This window comes from Lacerta agilis, chromosome 14, assembly GCF_009819535.1.
Source record: "Lacerta agilis isolate rLacAgi1 chromosome 14, rLacAgi1.pri, whole genome shotgun sequence".
Lineage (NCBI taxonomy): Eukaryota > Metazoa > Chordata > Lepidosauria > Squamata > Lacertidae > Lacerta > Lacerta agilis.
The window spans coordinates 37,491,436-37,510,637 of NC_046325.1; the positions used below are offsets into that span (position 1 = coordinate 37,491,436).

General features: G+C 48.7%; 1 protein-coding gene across 1 annotated transcript; it reads right to left on the minus strand.

Annotated features, from left to right (window-relative positions):
• Nucleotides 1-695: 695 nt before the first annotated feature.
• On the minus strand, nt 696-18,274 carry WNT9B (Wnt family member 9B). Its single transcript, XM_033170866.1, has 4 exons — nt 18,048-18,274; nt 3,618-3,874; nt 2,458-2,723; nt 696-1,218 (listed from the first exon to the last, which is right to left on the minus strand). Exons 1-4 carry the CDS (start codon nt 18,149-18,151, stop codon nt 742-744), a joined length of 1,104 nt encoding a protein of 367 aa, XP_033026757.1. The 5' UTR covers nt 18,152-18,274; the 3' UTR covers nt 696-741.
• Nucleotides 18,275-19,202: the final 928 nt, after the last annotated feature.

Sequence of the window (19,202 nt, forward strand, 5' to 3'; positions counted from 1 at the left end):
GTTTATGGATTTCTCAAGCGGCGTTACGCCAGGCATTGTGGGGGCTTTAAACGGAGGTGCTCTGCTGCTTTTCTAAAGGGGGGCCGGGGTAGAAATCAGCAGTGGGACCTGCTGGCAGGGCTGCAGCAGCTGCCCGAGGGTGCCATCGGCCAAAGGCTACAGCGCTACCCAGAAAGAGGCACACGGTTCAAAGAAAACGCTGCGTTGCGACCATGGAAAACACATCCATTCACCCTCCTGCAAGCTCATCGAAACAGATCTCCCCGGGCTAGCTGCGACTCAAGACCCCTGCCTTAAACCAGACCCTTGGGGGCTTGCTCTAGAGAGGTTCTGGCAGCTTGGTCCACAGCTCAGGTTCCAGTTTCATTTGCCGTTTAGAAAAGTTCTTTGGCTGGGGAAGACCCCTTGCGCAAAACCTTGGGCAACCGCCCCTAGCCAAGAGTCCTGGGCTGGGCTAGATGGACAACACAAGGCAGCTCCTTAGATTATCTTACGAGAATAGGTCCTCGGTTCTTTTATTAGTGCCGGCCTTCCCAAAGCAGAGGCAGCCCTGGAGGTTGGCTGCTGGTCCGCAGAACCGCAAAACCCAGGGCTGTAGAACTCCTGCAGTTTACAAGTTCCACCCCCTTGCTAACTTCCATATCCAATGCAAAGGAGAGAACCGAGTCGAGCTGCCGGCCTTCCGTGCGGTCCAAGGAGGAGCAGGCCCGTCTCCCCGCAGGATTTGCCAGCGCCCGCTTCTCACTGCTTGCAGCTATAAACCACTTCCTCCTGCATGCACTGCTGACATTCGACGTAGCAGCACCACTGCACCTGGCAGTGGCAGGAGAAGGTCGCCATGCGCGTCTGGATGTTGTAGCCCCGGCCGCAGCACATGCTGTCGCAGTTGGCCTCCCGGGAGCACGTCCTCCCTGCCGTGCCCACCGAGTACCGGCTGGGCCGGCAGAAGCTGGGAGAGTCCTCCATGTAAACCAGGTCGGTTTGGCGTGGGCCGGCGGGGACTTTCGGCAAGTGGCTGTGGTGCTGGGGGCTCGCCAGCTCCGACTGGCCCACCGCGTCGTTGGTGGCGCTGAAGACCTTGACGGCGCCGTCGTAGCGAAGCTTGAGGATCTTCCCCGTCTCGTGGAAAGGGGACAGCTGCTTCCAGCAGGTCCGCACGGCGCACGAGCCGGAAACCCCGTGGCATTTGCACGTGGTCTTGAGGCCGTTCTTCACGGCCTGCGGGAGGGAGAGAAAGACAGGCATTTGCTAGGGTTCCGAGTGGCAGGCCGAAGCGCCGCGAGGGAATAAAGGGGGGGGGGAACCCTGAGGCCACTGAACAGTTGCGCACTCTTTTACAGCTGTACCTCGGTTCTCGAACGCCTTGCGACTCAAACGTTTTGGCTCCCGAACGCCGCAAACCCAGAAGTGTTCCAGTTTCCGAATGTTTTTTGGAAGCCAAATGTCCGACGCGACTTCTGATTGAGTGCAGGAAGACCCTGCAGCCAATCGGAAGCCGCGCTTTGGTTTCCGAACGTTTTCGGAAGTCGAACGGACTTCCTGAATGGATTCCATTTGAGAACCAAGGTACGGCTGTATTTGTTTGTTTTTTTAATCTAGTTACAGTTGAACGGAAGTCCTCTTTATTTTTTTATTTTTTTGTTATTGCCTTTATTTCTTGTGTTCTCTCTTTATAATAATCATTTTATTGTTTGTAAACCCTCCCCACTCCGGCTGGGCTGCCCTAGCCACTCTGGGCAGCTTCCAATAGATATAAAAACAAAACGTCAGATGTTAATGTGCACCCTAACTGTACAAAGCCCACATTTCCCTTATTCTGGACCCAGCCCACCACTAGCATGCGGCCCTTGAAAGGTTCCCCATGTGGTAAACATCGCCCTCACCGTGAAAAATGATTCCCCACCTCTGACACAGAGAGTTGGGACTCTCCAAATAAAAGCTCTGGTGTCCAATTGCTTAATACACACTTGTGCCGTGCTACTGTGAAAAGGCACACAGCACGGAATATTAGTTCTCAAGGAAGGACAAAGATATGGCATCCCAGGGCCTTGCTTGGCTCTTGAGGTGCAGGCTGGAGATATAATAATAATAATAATAATAATAATAATAATAATAATAATAATAATAATTTATTTATACCCTGCCCTCCCCAGCCAAGACTGGGCTCAGGGCGGCTAACACCAACTATAAAAACAATTGATTAAAATACAACTTAAAAACAAGATTAAAATACAACATTGAAGTGCAGCCTCATGTCAGTAGAAACGCAAATAAAAAAACTGTTTGGGGAAGAAAGCGTCAAATCTCCACCAAGGCCAACTATCCAGACTGGTCCTACGTGGGCCAAAAAAAAAAAAGCCAGGGAAGTCCCCAAATAGGAGGCAATAACCAGGGACAATTTGCTTTTGCTATTCCCCTCCCTCTCTAGGCAAATCGGGCGGTTCCTCTGTTCCTCACCTTGATGCCCACGTTCGTGTTGTGGATGTCCACCTTGGCCCGCAGGTCTTTCCCGACCTTCTTCTGGCCCAGGAAGTTTTTCAGGAACCTCGTGCTGTACTTGAGGTTGTCTCCGCACACTCCCCACTGCCACGCCTTGCGGTTCTCCAAGTCTGGAGAGTCGTCACAGGTGCAGCGCTCCATGCGCCCAGCGCTGCAGGCCCGCGCAAGGGAATGGGTCAGAGCTGCCGAGGACACCGCGTACAGGAAGGCCGTTTCCTTGAAACCTGAGGGAGAGGAAGCCAGGGGACGCGGAGAAGAGGAAGTAAGAAAGAGTAGGAAAGCCAGTGCGGAAGAATGGCTAGGGTGTCCCGACTACGAACCGGGGAACCCAGGTTCAAATCCCGCTTGACCATGAAGCTCACTGTGCGACCTTGGGCAAGCCTAACCTTAACGTGCCTCACAGGGTTTCTGTGAGGATTACATGAGGAGCGGGAGAACCATAAATGCCACACTAAACAGACCTGAAGGAGCGTCTCCACTCCCATCGTTCAGCCTGGACACTGAGGTCCAGCTCTGAGGGCCTTCTGGCGGTTCCCTCCCTGAGAGAAATGAGGTTACAAGGAACCAGGCTGAGGGCCTTCTCAGTAGTGGCACCCGCCCTGTGGAACGCCCTCCCACCAGATGTTGAGGAAATAAACAACTATCTGACTTTTAAAAGACATCTGAAGGCAGCCCTGTTTAGGGACGTTTTTAATGTTTAATTCTACTTTTAATATTCTGTTGGGAGCCTTCCAGAGTGGCTGGGGAAACCCAGCCAGATGGGCGGGGTATAAATAATAAATTTATTATCATTAATAATTATTATTATGAGATCCTTGGAGCAAAAAGGATAGAAACTCAATAAATAAGCAACTGTTTTTTAACAGTTTTTAACAGCTCTGAGTAGCGAACAAGCTTGACAAATGTTTCCACAGGGGGCTCTACGTTATCACTTGATCAACTCTGGCCATAAGGTGTTCAGAAGTGCAAATCCTAGAATCTCCCCCCTGGTTTGCTTTTTCTTTCTTCCATGATAGTGTTGGGGGGTGAGGAGAAGGAGGAAGACCCAAATGGAGAAAGCCTAGATTATTCTCCCCGCCCCAATTTTCGGAAGCTGACCGACAAGCAGGAACTCATACCTCGTTTCAGGAGGTCGGCCCGTCCGTCAAGACTGCAGTTCCAGCGCTCGTTGCGAAACTGATACTGGCACTCCACAACCCCGAGACGGATGGCATCCCGTAGGGTCTCGGCCAGGCCTGGCTCTCGGCGGCAAAGCCTTTTCTGCTTACGGGATAAGCGGAGCAGGTCGCATTGCTTCAAGTGAGCCTTCCAGTGGGCAGGGTTGGTCGAGGGCCCCAGAAGAGGGAACTGAGTTAATGCTTCTTTCCCAGTCAGGCTGTGAGGGTAGAAGAAATAAGCCATGGCCTTAAACAGAGTAGAAACGGCAACAGCTATTTCCCTGCTGCAGATTAACATTGGCGAAACCACCAATAATATACCCGTCCCTAGGATTTCTCCCGGGTGCGCACAGGTCTGGTTCACACATGCAAATAAGAAATCAAGTGGTTATCCATTTGACGAATGGCAAGTGAATGTGTGAACGGATTCCACTGAAAATTACAGCAGGAAGAAGAAGAAGAAGAAGAAGAAGAAGAAGAAGAAGAGGAAGAGTTTGGATTTGATATCCTGCTTTATCACTACCCGAAGGAGTCTCAAAGCGGCTCACATTCTCCTTTCCCTTCCTCCCCCACAACAAACACTCTGTGAGGTGAGTGGGGCTGAGAGACTTCAAAGAAGTGTGACTAGCCCAAGGTCACCCAGCAGCCGCATGTGGAGGAGGAGCGGAGATGCGAACCCGGTTCCCCAGATTACGAGTCTACCGCTCTTAACCACTACACCACACTGGCAGGAAAGATGAACTAGGAAAGCTCTCTGTGTATGTGCAGTGCTCCCACGATGAACACTGGCTCTGACATGCAAAAGAATGAAATTATTATTATTATTATTATTATTATTATTATTATTATTATTGCAAGACTTCAATAGTATCCAGAATGAAATCCCAAAGAAAGCCTCGATGGTATTTATATATGTGACTACAGCAGCAAGAATCCTCTACACTCAGAAATGGAAGGAGGAAAGAACACTCTCCAAGGAAGAACGTTGGATGAAAATCTTGGAATGTCCAGAGATGGCAAAATTGATGGCGCTGATAAAAAGATACAAATTTAGAACCTTTTAAAGAGGACTGGAAACGCTTTCTAGTCTAATATCAAAAGTTATTTCCCATGTATGAAGACCGCAGCAGGGTTTGAAGTGCAAGAAAATAGCAGAATATATTAAGAAACATGCTTGAGAAGATGAAATTAGATAAGTTGGAACCTTAAAACACAATTCTGTGTCATTCGGGTTATAAACATTGATGTCGCCTGAGCCACTAGTTTCCTTTAATTGGAATATAATTGTCGAGTAACAAATTCACTTTCTATATGGGGGAAAAAACCTCTAAAATATTATATTTAAAAAATATAAATATAAAATATTATATAAAAAAGCTGAGCTTGAGGACTTGTGAGGAGCTAGTTAAAGAAAATGTTCGGTATTAAGAGCTAGAGGAGGAAAAAATAATAACCAAATTGCAACCCTCCAACTGACTCCCATGAAGGTGGTACCTACATGGTTTTTTGAAGATGTACCTACAGGCCAAGAATGCCTCCTGATATCATACAAAATATGGGTGGGACCCAAAACACCTAGGAACATAGCAAGTTACCTTATACAGAGTCAGACTATTATTCCGTCTAGCTGAGTATTGTCTACAAATGATTGATAGCAGCTCTTTTCTGGATAGGATAGCCCAGAGCCTGGCTAGAACTCACATATGTCTTAAGTCAAATCAAGATGGGTCAACGTCAACACAGTATACATGGATGGAAGTCTGTATGGAAGCTGCCAACTTCTGCAAGCAAAACACAACTGCTAGGGTTTTAAGAACAGCTTGGTTTAGGAACCAATCCCGAAAGATTTCTAGACACAAGCTTGTTAGCTCTAAATCCCTGCGGGACCAGGATACCTAAAGGATTTTCTTCACTAATACAACCTGCCCCTCCACTAAGGCCAGCTGTGGAAGTTCTCTTGCATACATGCTACACCTTTCTGGTAATTGGCAGGAATGTTAGAAAGCACCTTTCCCCCACGGCATCACCTATGGAACTCCTTGCTCCAGGATGTTGCTTTTCCTTTATGGCATCGCACTAGCCTTTGGCCTCATTGCCGGTTGGCTTTTATGCTTCCCTATTCCTCCTTTAGGGAGGCGGGTGGCGCTGTGGTATAAACCACGGAGCCTAGGGCTGGCCGATCAGAAGGTCGCCGGTTCAAATCCCCGCGACGGGGTGAGCTCCGGTTGTTCGGTCCCTGTTCCTGGCAACCTAGCAGTTCGAAAGCACATCAAAGTGCAAGTAGATAAATAGGTACCACGCTGGCGGGAAGGTAAACGGCGTTTCCGTGCGCTGCTCTGGTTCGCCAGAAGCGGCTTAGTCATGCTGGCCACATGACCTGGAAGCTGTATGCCGGCTCCCTCGGCCAGTAAAGCGAGATGAGTGCCACAACCCGAGTCATTCACGACTGGACCTAACAGTCAGGGGTCCCTTTACCTTTACCTTCCTCCTTTGGTTGTTTTTCCTCGTAATTTTACTGGCTGCTGTGCTTGATATTTAATTGGTATTAGGGATAGCTTTTATCCTGAAGAAGAAGAAGAGTTTGGATTTGATATCCCGCTTTATCACTACCCGAAGGAGTCTCAAAGCGGCTAACATTCTCCTTTCCCTTCCTCCCCCACAACAAACACTCTGTGAGGTGAGTGGGGCTGAGAGACTTCAGAGAAGTGTGACTAGCCCAAAGTCACCCAGCAACTGCATGTGGAGGAGCGGAGACGCGAACCCGGTTCACCAGATTACGAGACTACCGCTCTTAACCACTACACCACACTGGCTCTCCTGTAGTTAGCTTCCTTGGGGAGTCTGGGACATGTCGTGAGTGATGTTGCAAATATAATAAATTGGCTTTCTTGGTGTCTTCCCAGTGTTTGCTGCTTATTAATATTGAACAAGCAGCCCTGCTTACCCACAGAGTTGTATTTTATAAGGGGTAAACCCAAGTTTGTATACCTCCGCTTCCCATCAGAATGATTCTGCTGCTCAGGGAACATCACCGCCGAGCGTCATTTAAATCCGAACCAGGCATCTGTGACTGCACAAGTTTTACATTGTCCTAGTTGAGAGGAAGAAAGTATTTGGCCAACGAGACTGAAGAGTTAGGTAGGAAATATCAGTTACTCATGCAGGACACCACTCCTTTAACACCAACAATGGAAATTATTGCAACAGCTCGCCCAATAAAGTTAACACGCATCTGCCGGCCACTCCTTCCCTCAACCCCAAGGCTTTGCTTAATCTTAAACCAGGGCCCAGCGCCGTCACCAATCTCATCGTTCTCACCGATTAAAGAGAACAACACCAGCATACAGCCAGCACAACAACAACTGTGATCAGCAGCAACACCCTGAGCCAAGCTACGAACGTGAAAATATCCACGACTGGCCCTATAAATAAATTTTAAAAGTCTAAAATGAAACGGATAGTCTTCAGGTCTGCAAAATTTGTTCCTTTTCACTACAGGCTATTTTTTTTTTTTTTTGCAATTAACCCCCCACCCCCGACCCAACCCAACCTCCAGCAAACCTGCTTTGCTATCTGCAAAAGAACCGAAAGACAGTCAGTCCCCCATATTTTATTCCCATAAGTGGGAAAGCAGCTTGGGAGCAGGGACTGAAAAACCTGTGAAGGTGGGGGGGTGGGAAGGGTTGAAACACACAAGCCTCCTACATAACAACAACAACAACAAATTATTATTATTTATAATAATTTCCCCAGCCACTCTGGGAGGCTCCCAACCGAATATTAAAAACACAATACGGCATTAAACATTAAAAACTTCCCTAAACAAGGCTGCTTTCAGGTGTCCTTTAAAAGTCAGATAGTTGTTTATTTCCTTGACATCTGATGGGAGGGCGTTCCACAGGGTGGGCGCTACCACCAAGAAGACCCCTCTGCCTGGTTCCCTGTAACCTCACTTCTCGCAGTGAGGGAACCGCCAGAAGGCCCTCTCAGAGCTGGACCTCAGTGTCCGGGCTGAACGATGGGGGTGGAGACGCTCCTTCAGGTACACTGGGCCAAGGCCGTTTTTTAGGGCTTTAAAGTTCAGCTCCAACACTTTGAACTGTGCTCAGAAATGTACTAGGAGCCAATGCAGATCTCTCAGGACCAGTGTTATATGGTCTTGGCAGCCGCTCCTAGTCACCAGTCTAGCTGCCGCATTCTGGATTAGTTGTAGTTTCCGGGTCACCTTCAAAGGTAGTCCCACATAGAGCGCATTTCAGTAGTCCAAGCGGGAGATAACTAGAGCATGCACCACTCTGGCAAGACAGTCCGCAGGCAGATAGGGTCTCAGCCTGCGTACCAGATGGAGCTGGTAGACAGCAGCCCTGGACACAGAATCTCTGCTGCAATCAAATTCACGAACCGTATTCCCCCCTTTTCACAATCAATTTGCCCCTGGGTTTGTCTTTGCATGCAGGAAAAGCATAACCCCTTTACATTTCTGTCTTGATGTTCCCTTTAGTAGGGTAACTGGTGGTCGGCCGATTCTTTTGCGATGCAAAAAGCCAATTCCCAAAACTAGACACTTGCTGGACCCGACACAACACAGCTTGTCCCCCCCGAAGATGCTGTGCAATAGAACCTGTGATCTATCAAGCATGCCTTTGCCACCGTGCAGCCAAAAGGCCTCCAGCGGTTGGAGAACAAGCCAACAGAGAGATGCTTATCGCTTGCCCTCCCTCCACAACCCCAGCAGTGGAATGCTCCTACCGTCTCCGCTCTCCAGAACTCTTCTTCCGGCCGGTGGGCCGGCGGCGGTTAATCGTTAAGCGAGTAAATTTCCAAACTACCAAATCAAGATGGTAGCAGTTTCAAGGAGATGCAAGCCCTAGGTTGGGGGGCCGGGGGGTGGTAGCACCCTGATGCAGCTGCAGTTTGGCCAAACTCATGTTAGTAGCTTCGAGAACACTGTCCAACCATCTCATCCTCTGCCGTCCCCTTCTCCTTGTGCCCTCCATCTTTCCTAACATCAGGGTCTTTTCTAGGGAGTCTTCTCTTCTCATGAGGTGGCCAAGGTACTGGAGCCTCAACTTCAGGATCTGTCCTTCTAGTGAGCACTCAGGGCTGATTTCTTTGAGAATGGATAGGTTTGATCTTCTTGCAGTCCATGGGACTTCAAGAGTCTCCTCCAGTACCATAATTCAAAAGCATCAATTCTTCAGCGATCAGCCTTCTTGATGGTCCAGCTCTCGCTTCCGTACATTACTACTGGGAAGACCGTAGCTTTAACTATACGGACCTTTGTCGGCAAGGTGATGTCTTTGCTTTTTAAGATGCTGTCTAGGTTTGTCATTGCTTTTCTCCCAAGAAGCAGGCGTCTTCTAATTTCGTGACTGCTGTCACCATCTGCAGTCATCATGGAACCCAAGAAAGTTGTTACTGAAATAGATTGCCCCAATGCCTACCTAGGTGAGGTAGGACCTGAAAGCAAGCTTCACAGCAGATCTCGCTTTCAGACCAAGACACCGTGACAGAAGCCAGAGCGCACGGAAACACCATTTACCTTCCCGCCACAGTGGTACCTATTTATCTACTGGCACTGGCGTGCTTTCGAACTGCTAGGTTGGCAGGAGCTGGGACAGAGCAACGGGAGCTCACTCCGTCGCGGGGATTCAAACTGCCGACCTTCTGATCGACAAGCCCAAGAGGCTTAGTGGTTTAGACCACAGCGCCACACGTATCCCTGTAATAAGCTTATCGCCAAATGGTGCCTTAACCTAGCTTACAATGGAGCAGTTTACAACACATCGAAACATCAAATAAAATAATCCAGAATAAAACAAATTCAAGCCTCAAGGGAAATATTTCAGATCCTTCTCTAAGTGACCTTTTGCTTTCCTCCATATTTATTTGCCGACTTAAAATTATATAGCTGGCCCATAGCAGAAGTACTCTAGGAAGCCGGTATGGTGTAGTGGTTGGAGTGTCAGACTAGGGTCTGGGGAGCTCAGGGTTCAAATCGCCACTTAGTTATGAAGCTCACTGGGGGGCCTTGGAGCCAGTCACAGCCTCTTAGCCTAACTCACAGGGTTATTGTCAGGATTAACCATGTACTCCTCAGAGGAAAAGGTGGGATATAAATAACTATGTAAGCTCTTCTGCTTACCTGCCTAAGAAAGCTGGAGAGGCCGGACAGGTGGAGATGTCAGTTGTCAACCTGGCATCCAGAGATCTCCATTTGGCTGCAACTGGATTCGCACCTGGTGCCTGGGGGAATTTCGAACACTGCTTCACAGGTGTTACGTTCCCAATGCTAACACTCATTTGGGTGTGCCTGGTTGCTTGACCATACTTGACGAACTCCCTGCCCTTAAAAACACTTGGAAACCCAGCTCAGAAAACCCTCTGGCAGACGTCTAAAAACTTGCTGCCTTTGCAGAACTCTTTGCACATCCCTACCTACTTTGCAGGTGGCGCTGTGGTCTAAACCACAGAGCCTAGGGCTTGCGAATCAGAAGGTCGGCGGTTCGAATCCCTGTGACGGGGTGAGCTCCCGTTGCTCGGTCCCTGCTCCCCTGCCCACCTAGCAGTTCGAAAGCACGTCAAAGTGCAAGTAGATAAATAGGTACCGCTCCAGCGGGAAGGTAAACGGCGTTTCCGTGCGCTGCTCTGGTTCGCCAGAAGCGGCTTAATCATGCTGACCACATGACTCCCTCAGCCTATAAAGGGAGATGAGCACTGCAACCCCAGAGTCGTCTGTGACTGGACTTAACAGTCAGGGGTCCTTTTACCTTTACCTACTTTGCAACCTCAGCAAGTTTGTCCTGCTGGTCAGGAAAAGGCATCCTCATCACTCTTCAGCTACTGAGAATGAAACACAGAAGGTGTCCAGAACTTCCCTGCATCTGAGCACTGCAGGAGAAGAATGGACAAGTTCAGGGAAGGTCACCTGCCGTTACTCAGTTTCTTGTTGTGGCCGAGAAACTCCTAATAAGAGTTCCCCCCAAAACCACCGTCTGAAGACCAACGCACCGTTTCTGACAAACAGCTGGGCGAAATGTTCCGAGAACTAAAAGCAAGCAGCTGTCGCAAGGCTGCTGCTCCCTTAAGTTGCTTAAACAACCAAAGGCAATAAGGCACCTAAGGCAATAATCAATATTTGTTTTGTGTTAAGGAAATGATAGCTGGGAGGAAAAGGGAATATTGCCTCTTCTTGCTTAGTAGAAGTCCCGGGGTATGTGTGTGTACACTTCCTGAAAGGAGAAAAATCCCATTTGGTATCCCGTCCTTTCCAGGAATTTCCCTGCAATTAAAAGTGGCTTCTGACCCCGCTAGGGCCACTCTCCCCACCCCCACAAAAAACAACAACACCAAAGCAGGTGCTCCAACAGTATTAAGACGGAGACTGTCGAATCTGGGAAGAGGAGCACCAAGACTCTGAAAAAATGCACTGCGATGACAACACGCAGGCAGAGTCTAAAACTTAACGCAAACTCCAGAACACACTTTCATTGCTGGTGTTTTGAGATTGGCCACAATCCAGAGATACCCTGCAGCTTCTTGAGAAACCCTCCTGTTTGACACATTTCCCCCTCATCCCCGGAGGCACACGCCATTGTCTCCCGAGGCAGATTGATGCCAACAACATGAGCACCGCCATGCTAACTGGAACTGATGGGAGTTGTAGTCCAAAACAACTAGAGGGTGCCATGCTGGTGAAGGCTGATGGGCAGAGAACTAGGACTTGGTGCTTCAAAGAGGGAACATGCCAGTCTATGTGACGTGTGCTCCCAAAAACTACCAGTACCAGAATTCCATAGTCTTCACTGGCAATCCCTACACATAGCAGTGCTGTCAAGTATCCCGTTTTCCCCGGGATTCTCCCTTATTTCAAGCAGTTTCCCGCTGCTCTCCCTTATTTTTTATTTCCCTTAAATTTCCCGTTTTTAATGGAAGCAGCTCCTCCCCTGCTGGCCAGGGACTGGGTGGGAAGACCTCGCCTACTTGGAGAGAAAAGCCTCAGCCTTCAAAGCAAGTGGGAGCCATTTCCCGTGCTTACAGGGGGGGTGTATTCCTCCCCCTGCATCAGCCCCTATCCGCTGCCGCCGAGCCCCTCAGCCGGCCAATAGGGTTAGCTGGCGGGCGGAGCCTGGCTGCCTTTGAGCAGCTGTTGCTTCCTGTCCTGTTTTGATGGGATCAGACAAGAAGACGATGGGGCTCCATCGCGCAGAGCACATGGCCAGGGGCGTCGCAGGGGGGGGCGGAGGGGGCGGGGGCCCCCCAGGCAGCACCCCTGCTGGGGGTGACACATGGGGGGCTGCCCCGCCCACTGGGCTTTTTTCCTACAATTTTTTTTAAAAAATTCTTTTTAGGCTATTTTCGGCACTGCCGGGGTGGAGCCGCAGGGGCCGCCAGCGAGTCGGGGTGTCACCCCCCTCGCTGGCCGCTCCTGCGGCTCTGCCCCGGCAGCACCCAAAATAGCCCCCGCCCTCCAGCGGCTTTTCGCGGGCTGCAGAGGCTCCAAAGGCCTGCGCCCGGCGCCCCCCGGGGGCGGGGCGTCGCCGTGTGTGCGTGCGTCATGACGCACACGCCGCGATGCCCCGCCCCCGGGGATGCCGGGTGGGAGCTTGGGGAGCGTTTTTGGGCTGCAAAGAGTCCTGAAGCCGCTGCTGTAGCACCATTTGTGCTACAGCAGCGGCTTCAGGACTCTTTGCAGCCCAAAAAGGCTCCCAAAGCCCCCGCCCGGCATCCCCCGCGGGGGCGGGGCGTCGCCGCGCGTGCGTCATGACGTCATGACACGCGCGCGCGCGGCGCGGCGCCCCGCCCCCGGGCAGCCAAGGGGCTAGGAACGCCCCTGCACATGGCTGCCCTCCTCTTTGCTGGCTGCCCTCCTCTTTGCTCCGCTCCGAGCCCGAGCCCGCTTGGAGTTTACATTGCTGCTCCGCCCACTTTTACTTCTGGCTCCACCCACCATTGACATGTGACTGTCCCCGGGATAGGTGAGACTGCTGATCCCTTATTTTCAAATCCGAAACTTGACAGCTATGACACATAGACAGGAGGACAACTGAGGACACTGGGAGCCAGCATGGTTGATAGGATTCATAGGTGAGTAAATGATAGAATCATAGAATTGTAGAGTTCGAAGGGACACCGAGGGTCATCCAGCCCAACCCCCTGCAAAGTAGAAATCTCAACTTAGGCCACTGGTTTCCACAGAGAACAGGTAAACATGGACAAGAGGGCTCAGGAGTAAGGAGCAATGGGTGGTATTCAACAAATTTTAGTCTAGCCGTTGTTTCCCAAACTTGGGTCTCCAGCTGCTTTCGGACTACAATTCCCATCATGCCTGACCACTGGTCTTGCTAGCTAGGGATGATGGGAGTTGTAGTCCAAAAGCAGCTGGAGACCCAAGTTTGGGAAACGCTGGTCTAGTCCATTGATTTCAATGGGTCTGCTATGAGTAAAACCAAAGGACTGGCTGCGAATCCTCCAGTCTTCCAAAACATACATACGAGGCGTTTTAGGGAAAAGAACCTAGGTTACAAATCTGTACTCATTCCAGAGAAATGATACCCAGGCACTTCTAGAGTCGTGTGGTACCGTTAAATGCAAAAGAAACAGGTTTCGTCTAGCTGAGCAGAGCCTCTTCTATACAGCGCCAAATCTCAGCTATGGAGAGAACTCAACCTCTGAGCTTAAAAAAGGAGGCAAGTCGCCAGGAGAAAGTTGCCTGCTTTTTTCCACCAGCCTTTCTCCTCTCTTGTGTCTTTAAGCAGCAATTCAATTTGTGTAATGAGAGCAAGCGCTATCACTTTTCTCCAGGCCATCAAAAGGCTGTTTTATCTGCAAAAATTCAGGTTTGATGGGGGCCAGGCTGGTGTTTCTTTTTCATACCACCCTTCATCTGAAGATCACAGTTTAAATGTAAAAACACAAAAATCTATAGCATAATAGCCACCCCCCACATAGTTTAAAAGACTGCTTAATTAGCCAAAGGCTCATTATGCTAGGAGCAATTTGTACTTGTGTTACAGCTCTGTTGGCTTTCAGGCACAACTCGAAAGTGCCAGGTCTGACCCAATACTTCCTACAACACATCCTCATCTACAAACCACCGTGATTCTTGTGATGAAAGGAAGTGTACCACTTCCTTAACATACCACATAAAACAGTCAGAATTCAGATGCAGAAAAGGCTCCCCCTTGGCCCTACATGTTTATGTCCTCTTAAAACGGCAATGGCACCCACCTGAGAGGTGCCGAAACTTTAGTTCCAGCTGAGCCTCTCTCTGCTGAACAGGCACTACGAAACCTAACATTTAGCACTTCTCAGGTATTTTGCACAAATTAATCCTCACAACAACAGCCCTTTCAAATGGCAGGCCAGTATTATTTGTCCCGTAATGGAAGAGCACAGGTCTCGAACTTAGGTGGCCTTAGGCGATTAATTACAGTGGAACCTCGGTTTTCAAGCATCTCGGAAGCCAAACAATTCGGAACCCGAACGCCGAAAACCCGGAAGTAATTGCTTCTGTTTTTGAACGTTTTTTGGAAGTCGAACAGCTTCCAGGGAGTTTTCTCCCCCCCCCCCATTGACTTTGCAGCCAGCCCATTGATCCTTGGTTTTCGAACGTTTCAGAAGCCGAGCGGTCTTCTGGAACGGGTTACATTCGAAAACTGAGGTTCCACTGTATTGGGTTTATGATTTGAAACCAGGGACTTGCCAGCTCACAGGAGGGTCTATCCTATATCCTCCATCAGTAGTTTTGGGCCTGGCTTTGTAAGGATCTGCTTGAGAGCATTTGTTTTCTACCTTTTTCTTTTTTCAAAGAATCTGTTATACACTCTGTTTCCCAGTCTGAGACTCTGGACTGAAGCGGGTTATAATAAATTCCTGGCATGTGCTGCTCGCAGGATGGTAAGAAAACAGAGGATGCGAAAAGCGCCCAAACAGAAGTACCATTTCATCCATTTGGCCTTAAAAGTCTCATTTCCAGCTATATTCCTGGGCTTCTGATTGAGAAAGTGTGTATCGTGACCCACCCTCATTGTGTATCTAATGATGAGGGTTATTTAGCTGCACCAGTGAAACCTTTGCAACTTATTTAAATTTTCCAGCTTGCTTTTCACTCCGGGATGCATCTTACAAAAGGTGCAGATGCTCAAGCCTGCAGAGGAATCACAAAACCTTTCTCCTGAAGAATCCTCGGTATGTGGGATGCAGAGTGGAGCCATTCGCCTGTGAAAGAAAGGCACTTTGCACAAACTCAGGAGCACTCTTATCACTTCCCACGGCCAAAACAGGTTCCTTGTATAAGGAATGCAGATGACCCTTGTACATGCATATGGAATCCGCCTCAAAATTCTGAACTTTAAGATTTCACATTCTAATTAGTTCTTAGTGTCTTCCCAACTTTGTAAAGTACATCTTCCTCAGAAATCTGATTGACTAGTAGTTGTTGTTTTTCTGGTTCAGCCCCAGGGTGCTGCCAAGTTTGAAATTCAGAATTTTGTATATTTACTCACAGAAATAAGAAGCAATGAGTATTATTTAAAGTGTGCATAGGGTTGCAGTCTTAGATTCAGTATTTCCCCTATGGCTGCACTTACCCAGGCGTAACACAGAAGCCAGCCCCAACGAATGGATCACACACATAGCATGTGCCTATTTGAATCAATTTTTAGGCCTTCTTACGAATGAAGAATGAGACTATTCTGATTATATTTGGTGTTATATCCAGAGCTCCCTCGTTCTGTTTGGGGGAGAGGGGAAGCACTGATGTTCTAACCTGATGTAGAAGTTGACTGTTCAAAATTTGGACTGCAAAAAGGGATGCTTGGGTTTTTTTCTTTGCAATGGAAGAAACATTTCAACCAGAGGTGCAAACTCAGAACCGAAAGGTAAATACATTTAGAATAATAAGATCAGCAAAAACAACACTGTTATCCACCACATATTTTTTTAAAAATAGCCCACAGTCAAGCACCATTTCTTTCTTTACTAAAACACATCAACACTTGCATTTGCCAGTGCAGTTAAGAACTTAGTTTTGCAAAATGGAAGCTAGTGTTTTGAGAATCCAAAACTTGCATGTAAAGCAAAGAGATAGAGAGAGAGAGAAACGAAACAAGAATCCCACACGTTGTCATCAAGAAGGGTTCAATATACACCGTTTATCGCCTCGGAATATTGGAATGTTGACAGCACAATCCCAAAGATGTTACTCTGAAAACAGTATTGCTAAGTTAAGCGGAGCTCATTGTCCAATACGTGTGTGACTATAAGTTTTCCGTTTCAAGAGCTGGAACTCACGTGCTTTCCACCCCAAAGCGGGAGAGTCACTTGATACTTCAAACACACAAATATGCACCCTTGAAATCCAAGTCTTAAGAAACGCAGATTTTCATACAACTGCATTTCAAGGCAGAGGCACGCACACACATGTCCACCCCTCAATTTTGCATCCGTTCCAGTACAAACCCAGATTTTGCAAAACGGCACCCATGTGATCCTTGTGTTTACTGGAAAGACCAGGGAAGAGGGCCTTGAAGGAAAGGATAAGCAGGTGCAGAACTCTTTGTGGACTGAGAGACATAAAATATGCAATTTATTGCAAGATGATGCATGGAACTGCCTTGAAATGGGGCATTTCCCTCCTTAAACCAGAACATAGCACTCCTGATCATATACAGAGAAGACTAATGAGACCCTTAATCTCAGGGTCATGGGTTCAAGCCCTACATTGGGCAAAAGTTTCCTGCATTAGAGGGGGCTGGACTAGATGACCGTTGTGGTCCCTTCCAACTGTATAATTCTATGATGAGTATAATGGTATAATGAAGAGGTTTGTCTCCCCCCTCCACAGGTCAGCACCAAGCACAGCAGAACAAACTCACCCATACTTCAGCTAGCAAGAGTTATGGATAAAGCTCTTTAAAAATGGGGGGGGGGGGGGCGGACGGACGGACGACCGAACTCCAGAATATGTATGTCAGTCATACAAACGCTAAACATCACCAGGTTGAATACAAGCGGCTTCAAATTCACAGACAAAAATGGAGAAAAGAAAGATCTGAGTATCAACGTCTGCAAAAACAGTTCCAGTTACAGGTAGATAGCAGTGTTGGTCTACCGCAGTCGAAACAAAATAAAAAAAAATTCCTTCCAGTAGCACCTTAGAGACCAACTAAGTTTGTTCTTAGTGCACACGAAAGCTCATACCAAGAACAAACTTAGTTGGTCTCTAAGGGGCTGCTGGAAGGAATTTATTTTTATTTTTATTTTTTTGTTTATGCAAAAACAGTTACATTCACACATGCATGCACGAAAACATCGCATGCACTGAATATTTACACTGACAGTTCTTTTCCTAACTCCAAATTGCTGCTGTGCAAAGCAACATCCCGTTTCTATCAACTGCTCCGATGCATTTTGCAGATGAAAGAGATTTCTGCCGGTAGATCTGCTGCTACAAGTGGAAATACAAGCTCACAGGGCAGCGGCAGAGGAGGAGCGGGGGGAGGAAGAGAATCTCATCCTGCAGCACCCCTAAAATGCATGCAGGACCCAGGAGGCTGGGCCCTTCAATGCTCCCACATTTGCCCAGAACACGTGTACAAGCCAGTGTCTCAACTATGTGCAATAACCTAGCAGCTGGTGTGCAGCAGGATCCCGGATTCTGCGGGGCTGGCTTCAAGTGTGTTTAGGATCGCAGCCAGGTCGTGAAGCTGTAATCCACAAGGCAAATTAACCCAGCAGATTGGGCTAACACCGAAGAAAAAGAAGCAGGAGGGGGGAACAGGAGAAAAAAGGACCTTCGAAAACAAGATGCAAAGTGAAGAGGAGCAGGAGAGCACGTGAACTTTGAAAAGCAGGGCGAGGAAGTGAAGAAAAGTCGGGAGCTAGGGAGGAAAAGAAAAGCAAAACGAGAAGGGAAAAGGTTGGAGAACCTGCGCACAGGAATGGAAGGAACTTCAAAACAGAAGAGCCGGGATTGCACACACAAAAAGGGGAAAGAGACTAATAATTGAATAGTTGATGTAAAATATGCAGGGATTTATGGTATGCAAAATGAACCACGGAAAGAGAAGAGGGGAAGTCATTGATATTTTAAGGTTGTTTAAATGCGTATTTCAAAATGCAAAACAGATAATATATATATATATATATATATATATATATATATATATATATATATATATATATATATACACACACACACACACACACACACACACACACACACACACAAACACACAAATAGAGCCTACAGACAAAATAAGGCGTGTAAGTGAAAGTGTAAAAAAGGGAGGGAAAATCTCGCAAAAACTGGGGGGAGTAGGAAGGGAAAATGTAAGGGAAATTACATGCCCGATCGCGCAAAAGTGGGGGAAGAGAAGCGCCGCTGACCCGAAATAGGCGTCCACCTGCAGGAGCAGCAGGCAGCAAGCGGCCGCGGCGACAGAGACGCGCAGGGGCGGCGGCAGCAGCAGAGGCTTCTCCGGCGGGCGCATGTTGCCGGCCGCTGCTCCTGCGTCGCGATCCTCCGCCGTCTCCCGGGCTCGGCATGGCGCTGCGCAATCGGCGCCCGGGCGCCTCGGCAGCCCGTTAAAAAGGGCACCTGGCTGGGCGGGAGGGGCGCGCCCTCTCTCGGCCCCGCCCCCGAGCGGGAAGGTGAGCCGCAATGGGCCGCCCGGGATGGGATGGGGTGCGGGGCGGAGACCTCGCCGGAGGCACCCGGAGATCCTGGGAGTCGCCCTCGCGCCGAGGAAAGGAAGGAGCACTTCGAAGGGGAGCGCCCCTGACCACGTGCAGAGTGCGCTCTCTTCTCTCGCCTAGTGTAACAGCATTATTGCTGAATAAATTTCAGTGTCGGGTTTATGTATAAGCTAAACAAGCTATAGCTTATTAGGGCCACTCTCTTGGGGGCCACAATTTAAAAAACAAACAAACCTGGGTGTACATTTCCAAAATATAATATAAAAAAACAAATAAAATAAGGTGGCGCTGTGGGTTAAACCACAGAGTCTAGGGCTTGCTGATCAGAAGGTCGGCGGTTCGAATCCCTGCCATGGGGTGAGCTCCCGTTGCTCGGTCCCAGCTCCTGCCCACCTAGCAGTTCGAAAGCACGTCAAAGTGCAAGTAGATAAATAGGGACCGCTCCAGCGGGAAGGTAAACGGCGTTTCCGTGCGCTGCTCTGGTTCGCCAGAAGCAGCTTTGTCATGCTGGCCACATGACTCGGAAGCTGTCTGCGGACAAACGCCGGCTCCCTCGGCCTATAGAGCGAGATGAGCGCCGCAACCCCAGAGTCGGACACGATTGGACCTGGTGGTCAGGGGTCTCTTTACCTTTACTTACAGCAACAGTGTTTTGTGTCGTGTAAGTCATGGGCCTTGCCGGCTAGCCTGCTCCCTAAAATATCACTGGTTTGCTCATTTCTTCATATAGGGTGCCTGCATTCTGCATGTGCAAATGGCTTTAGATACCTATTAGGTCCATAAATTACCATATAGCATATATTCAACAACAAAAAACAGGCGACAATTTGTTGTTGACAAAGGACA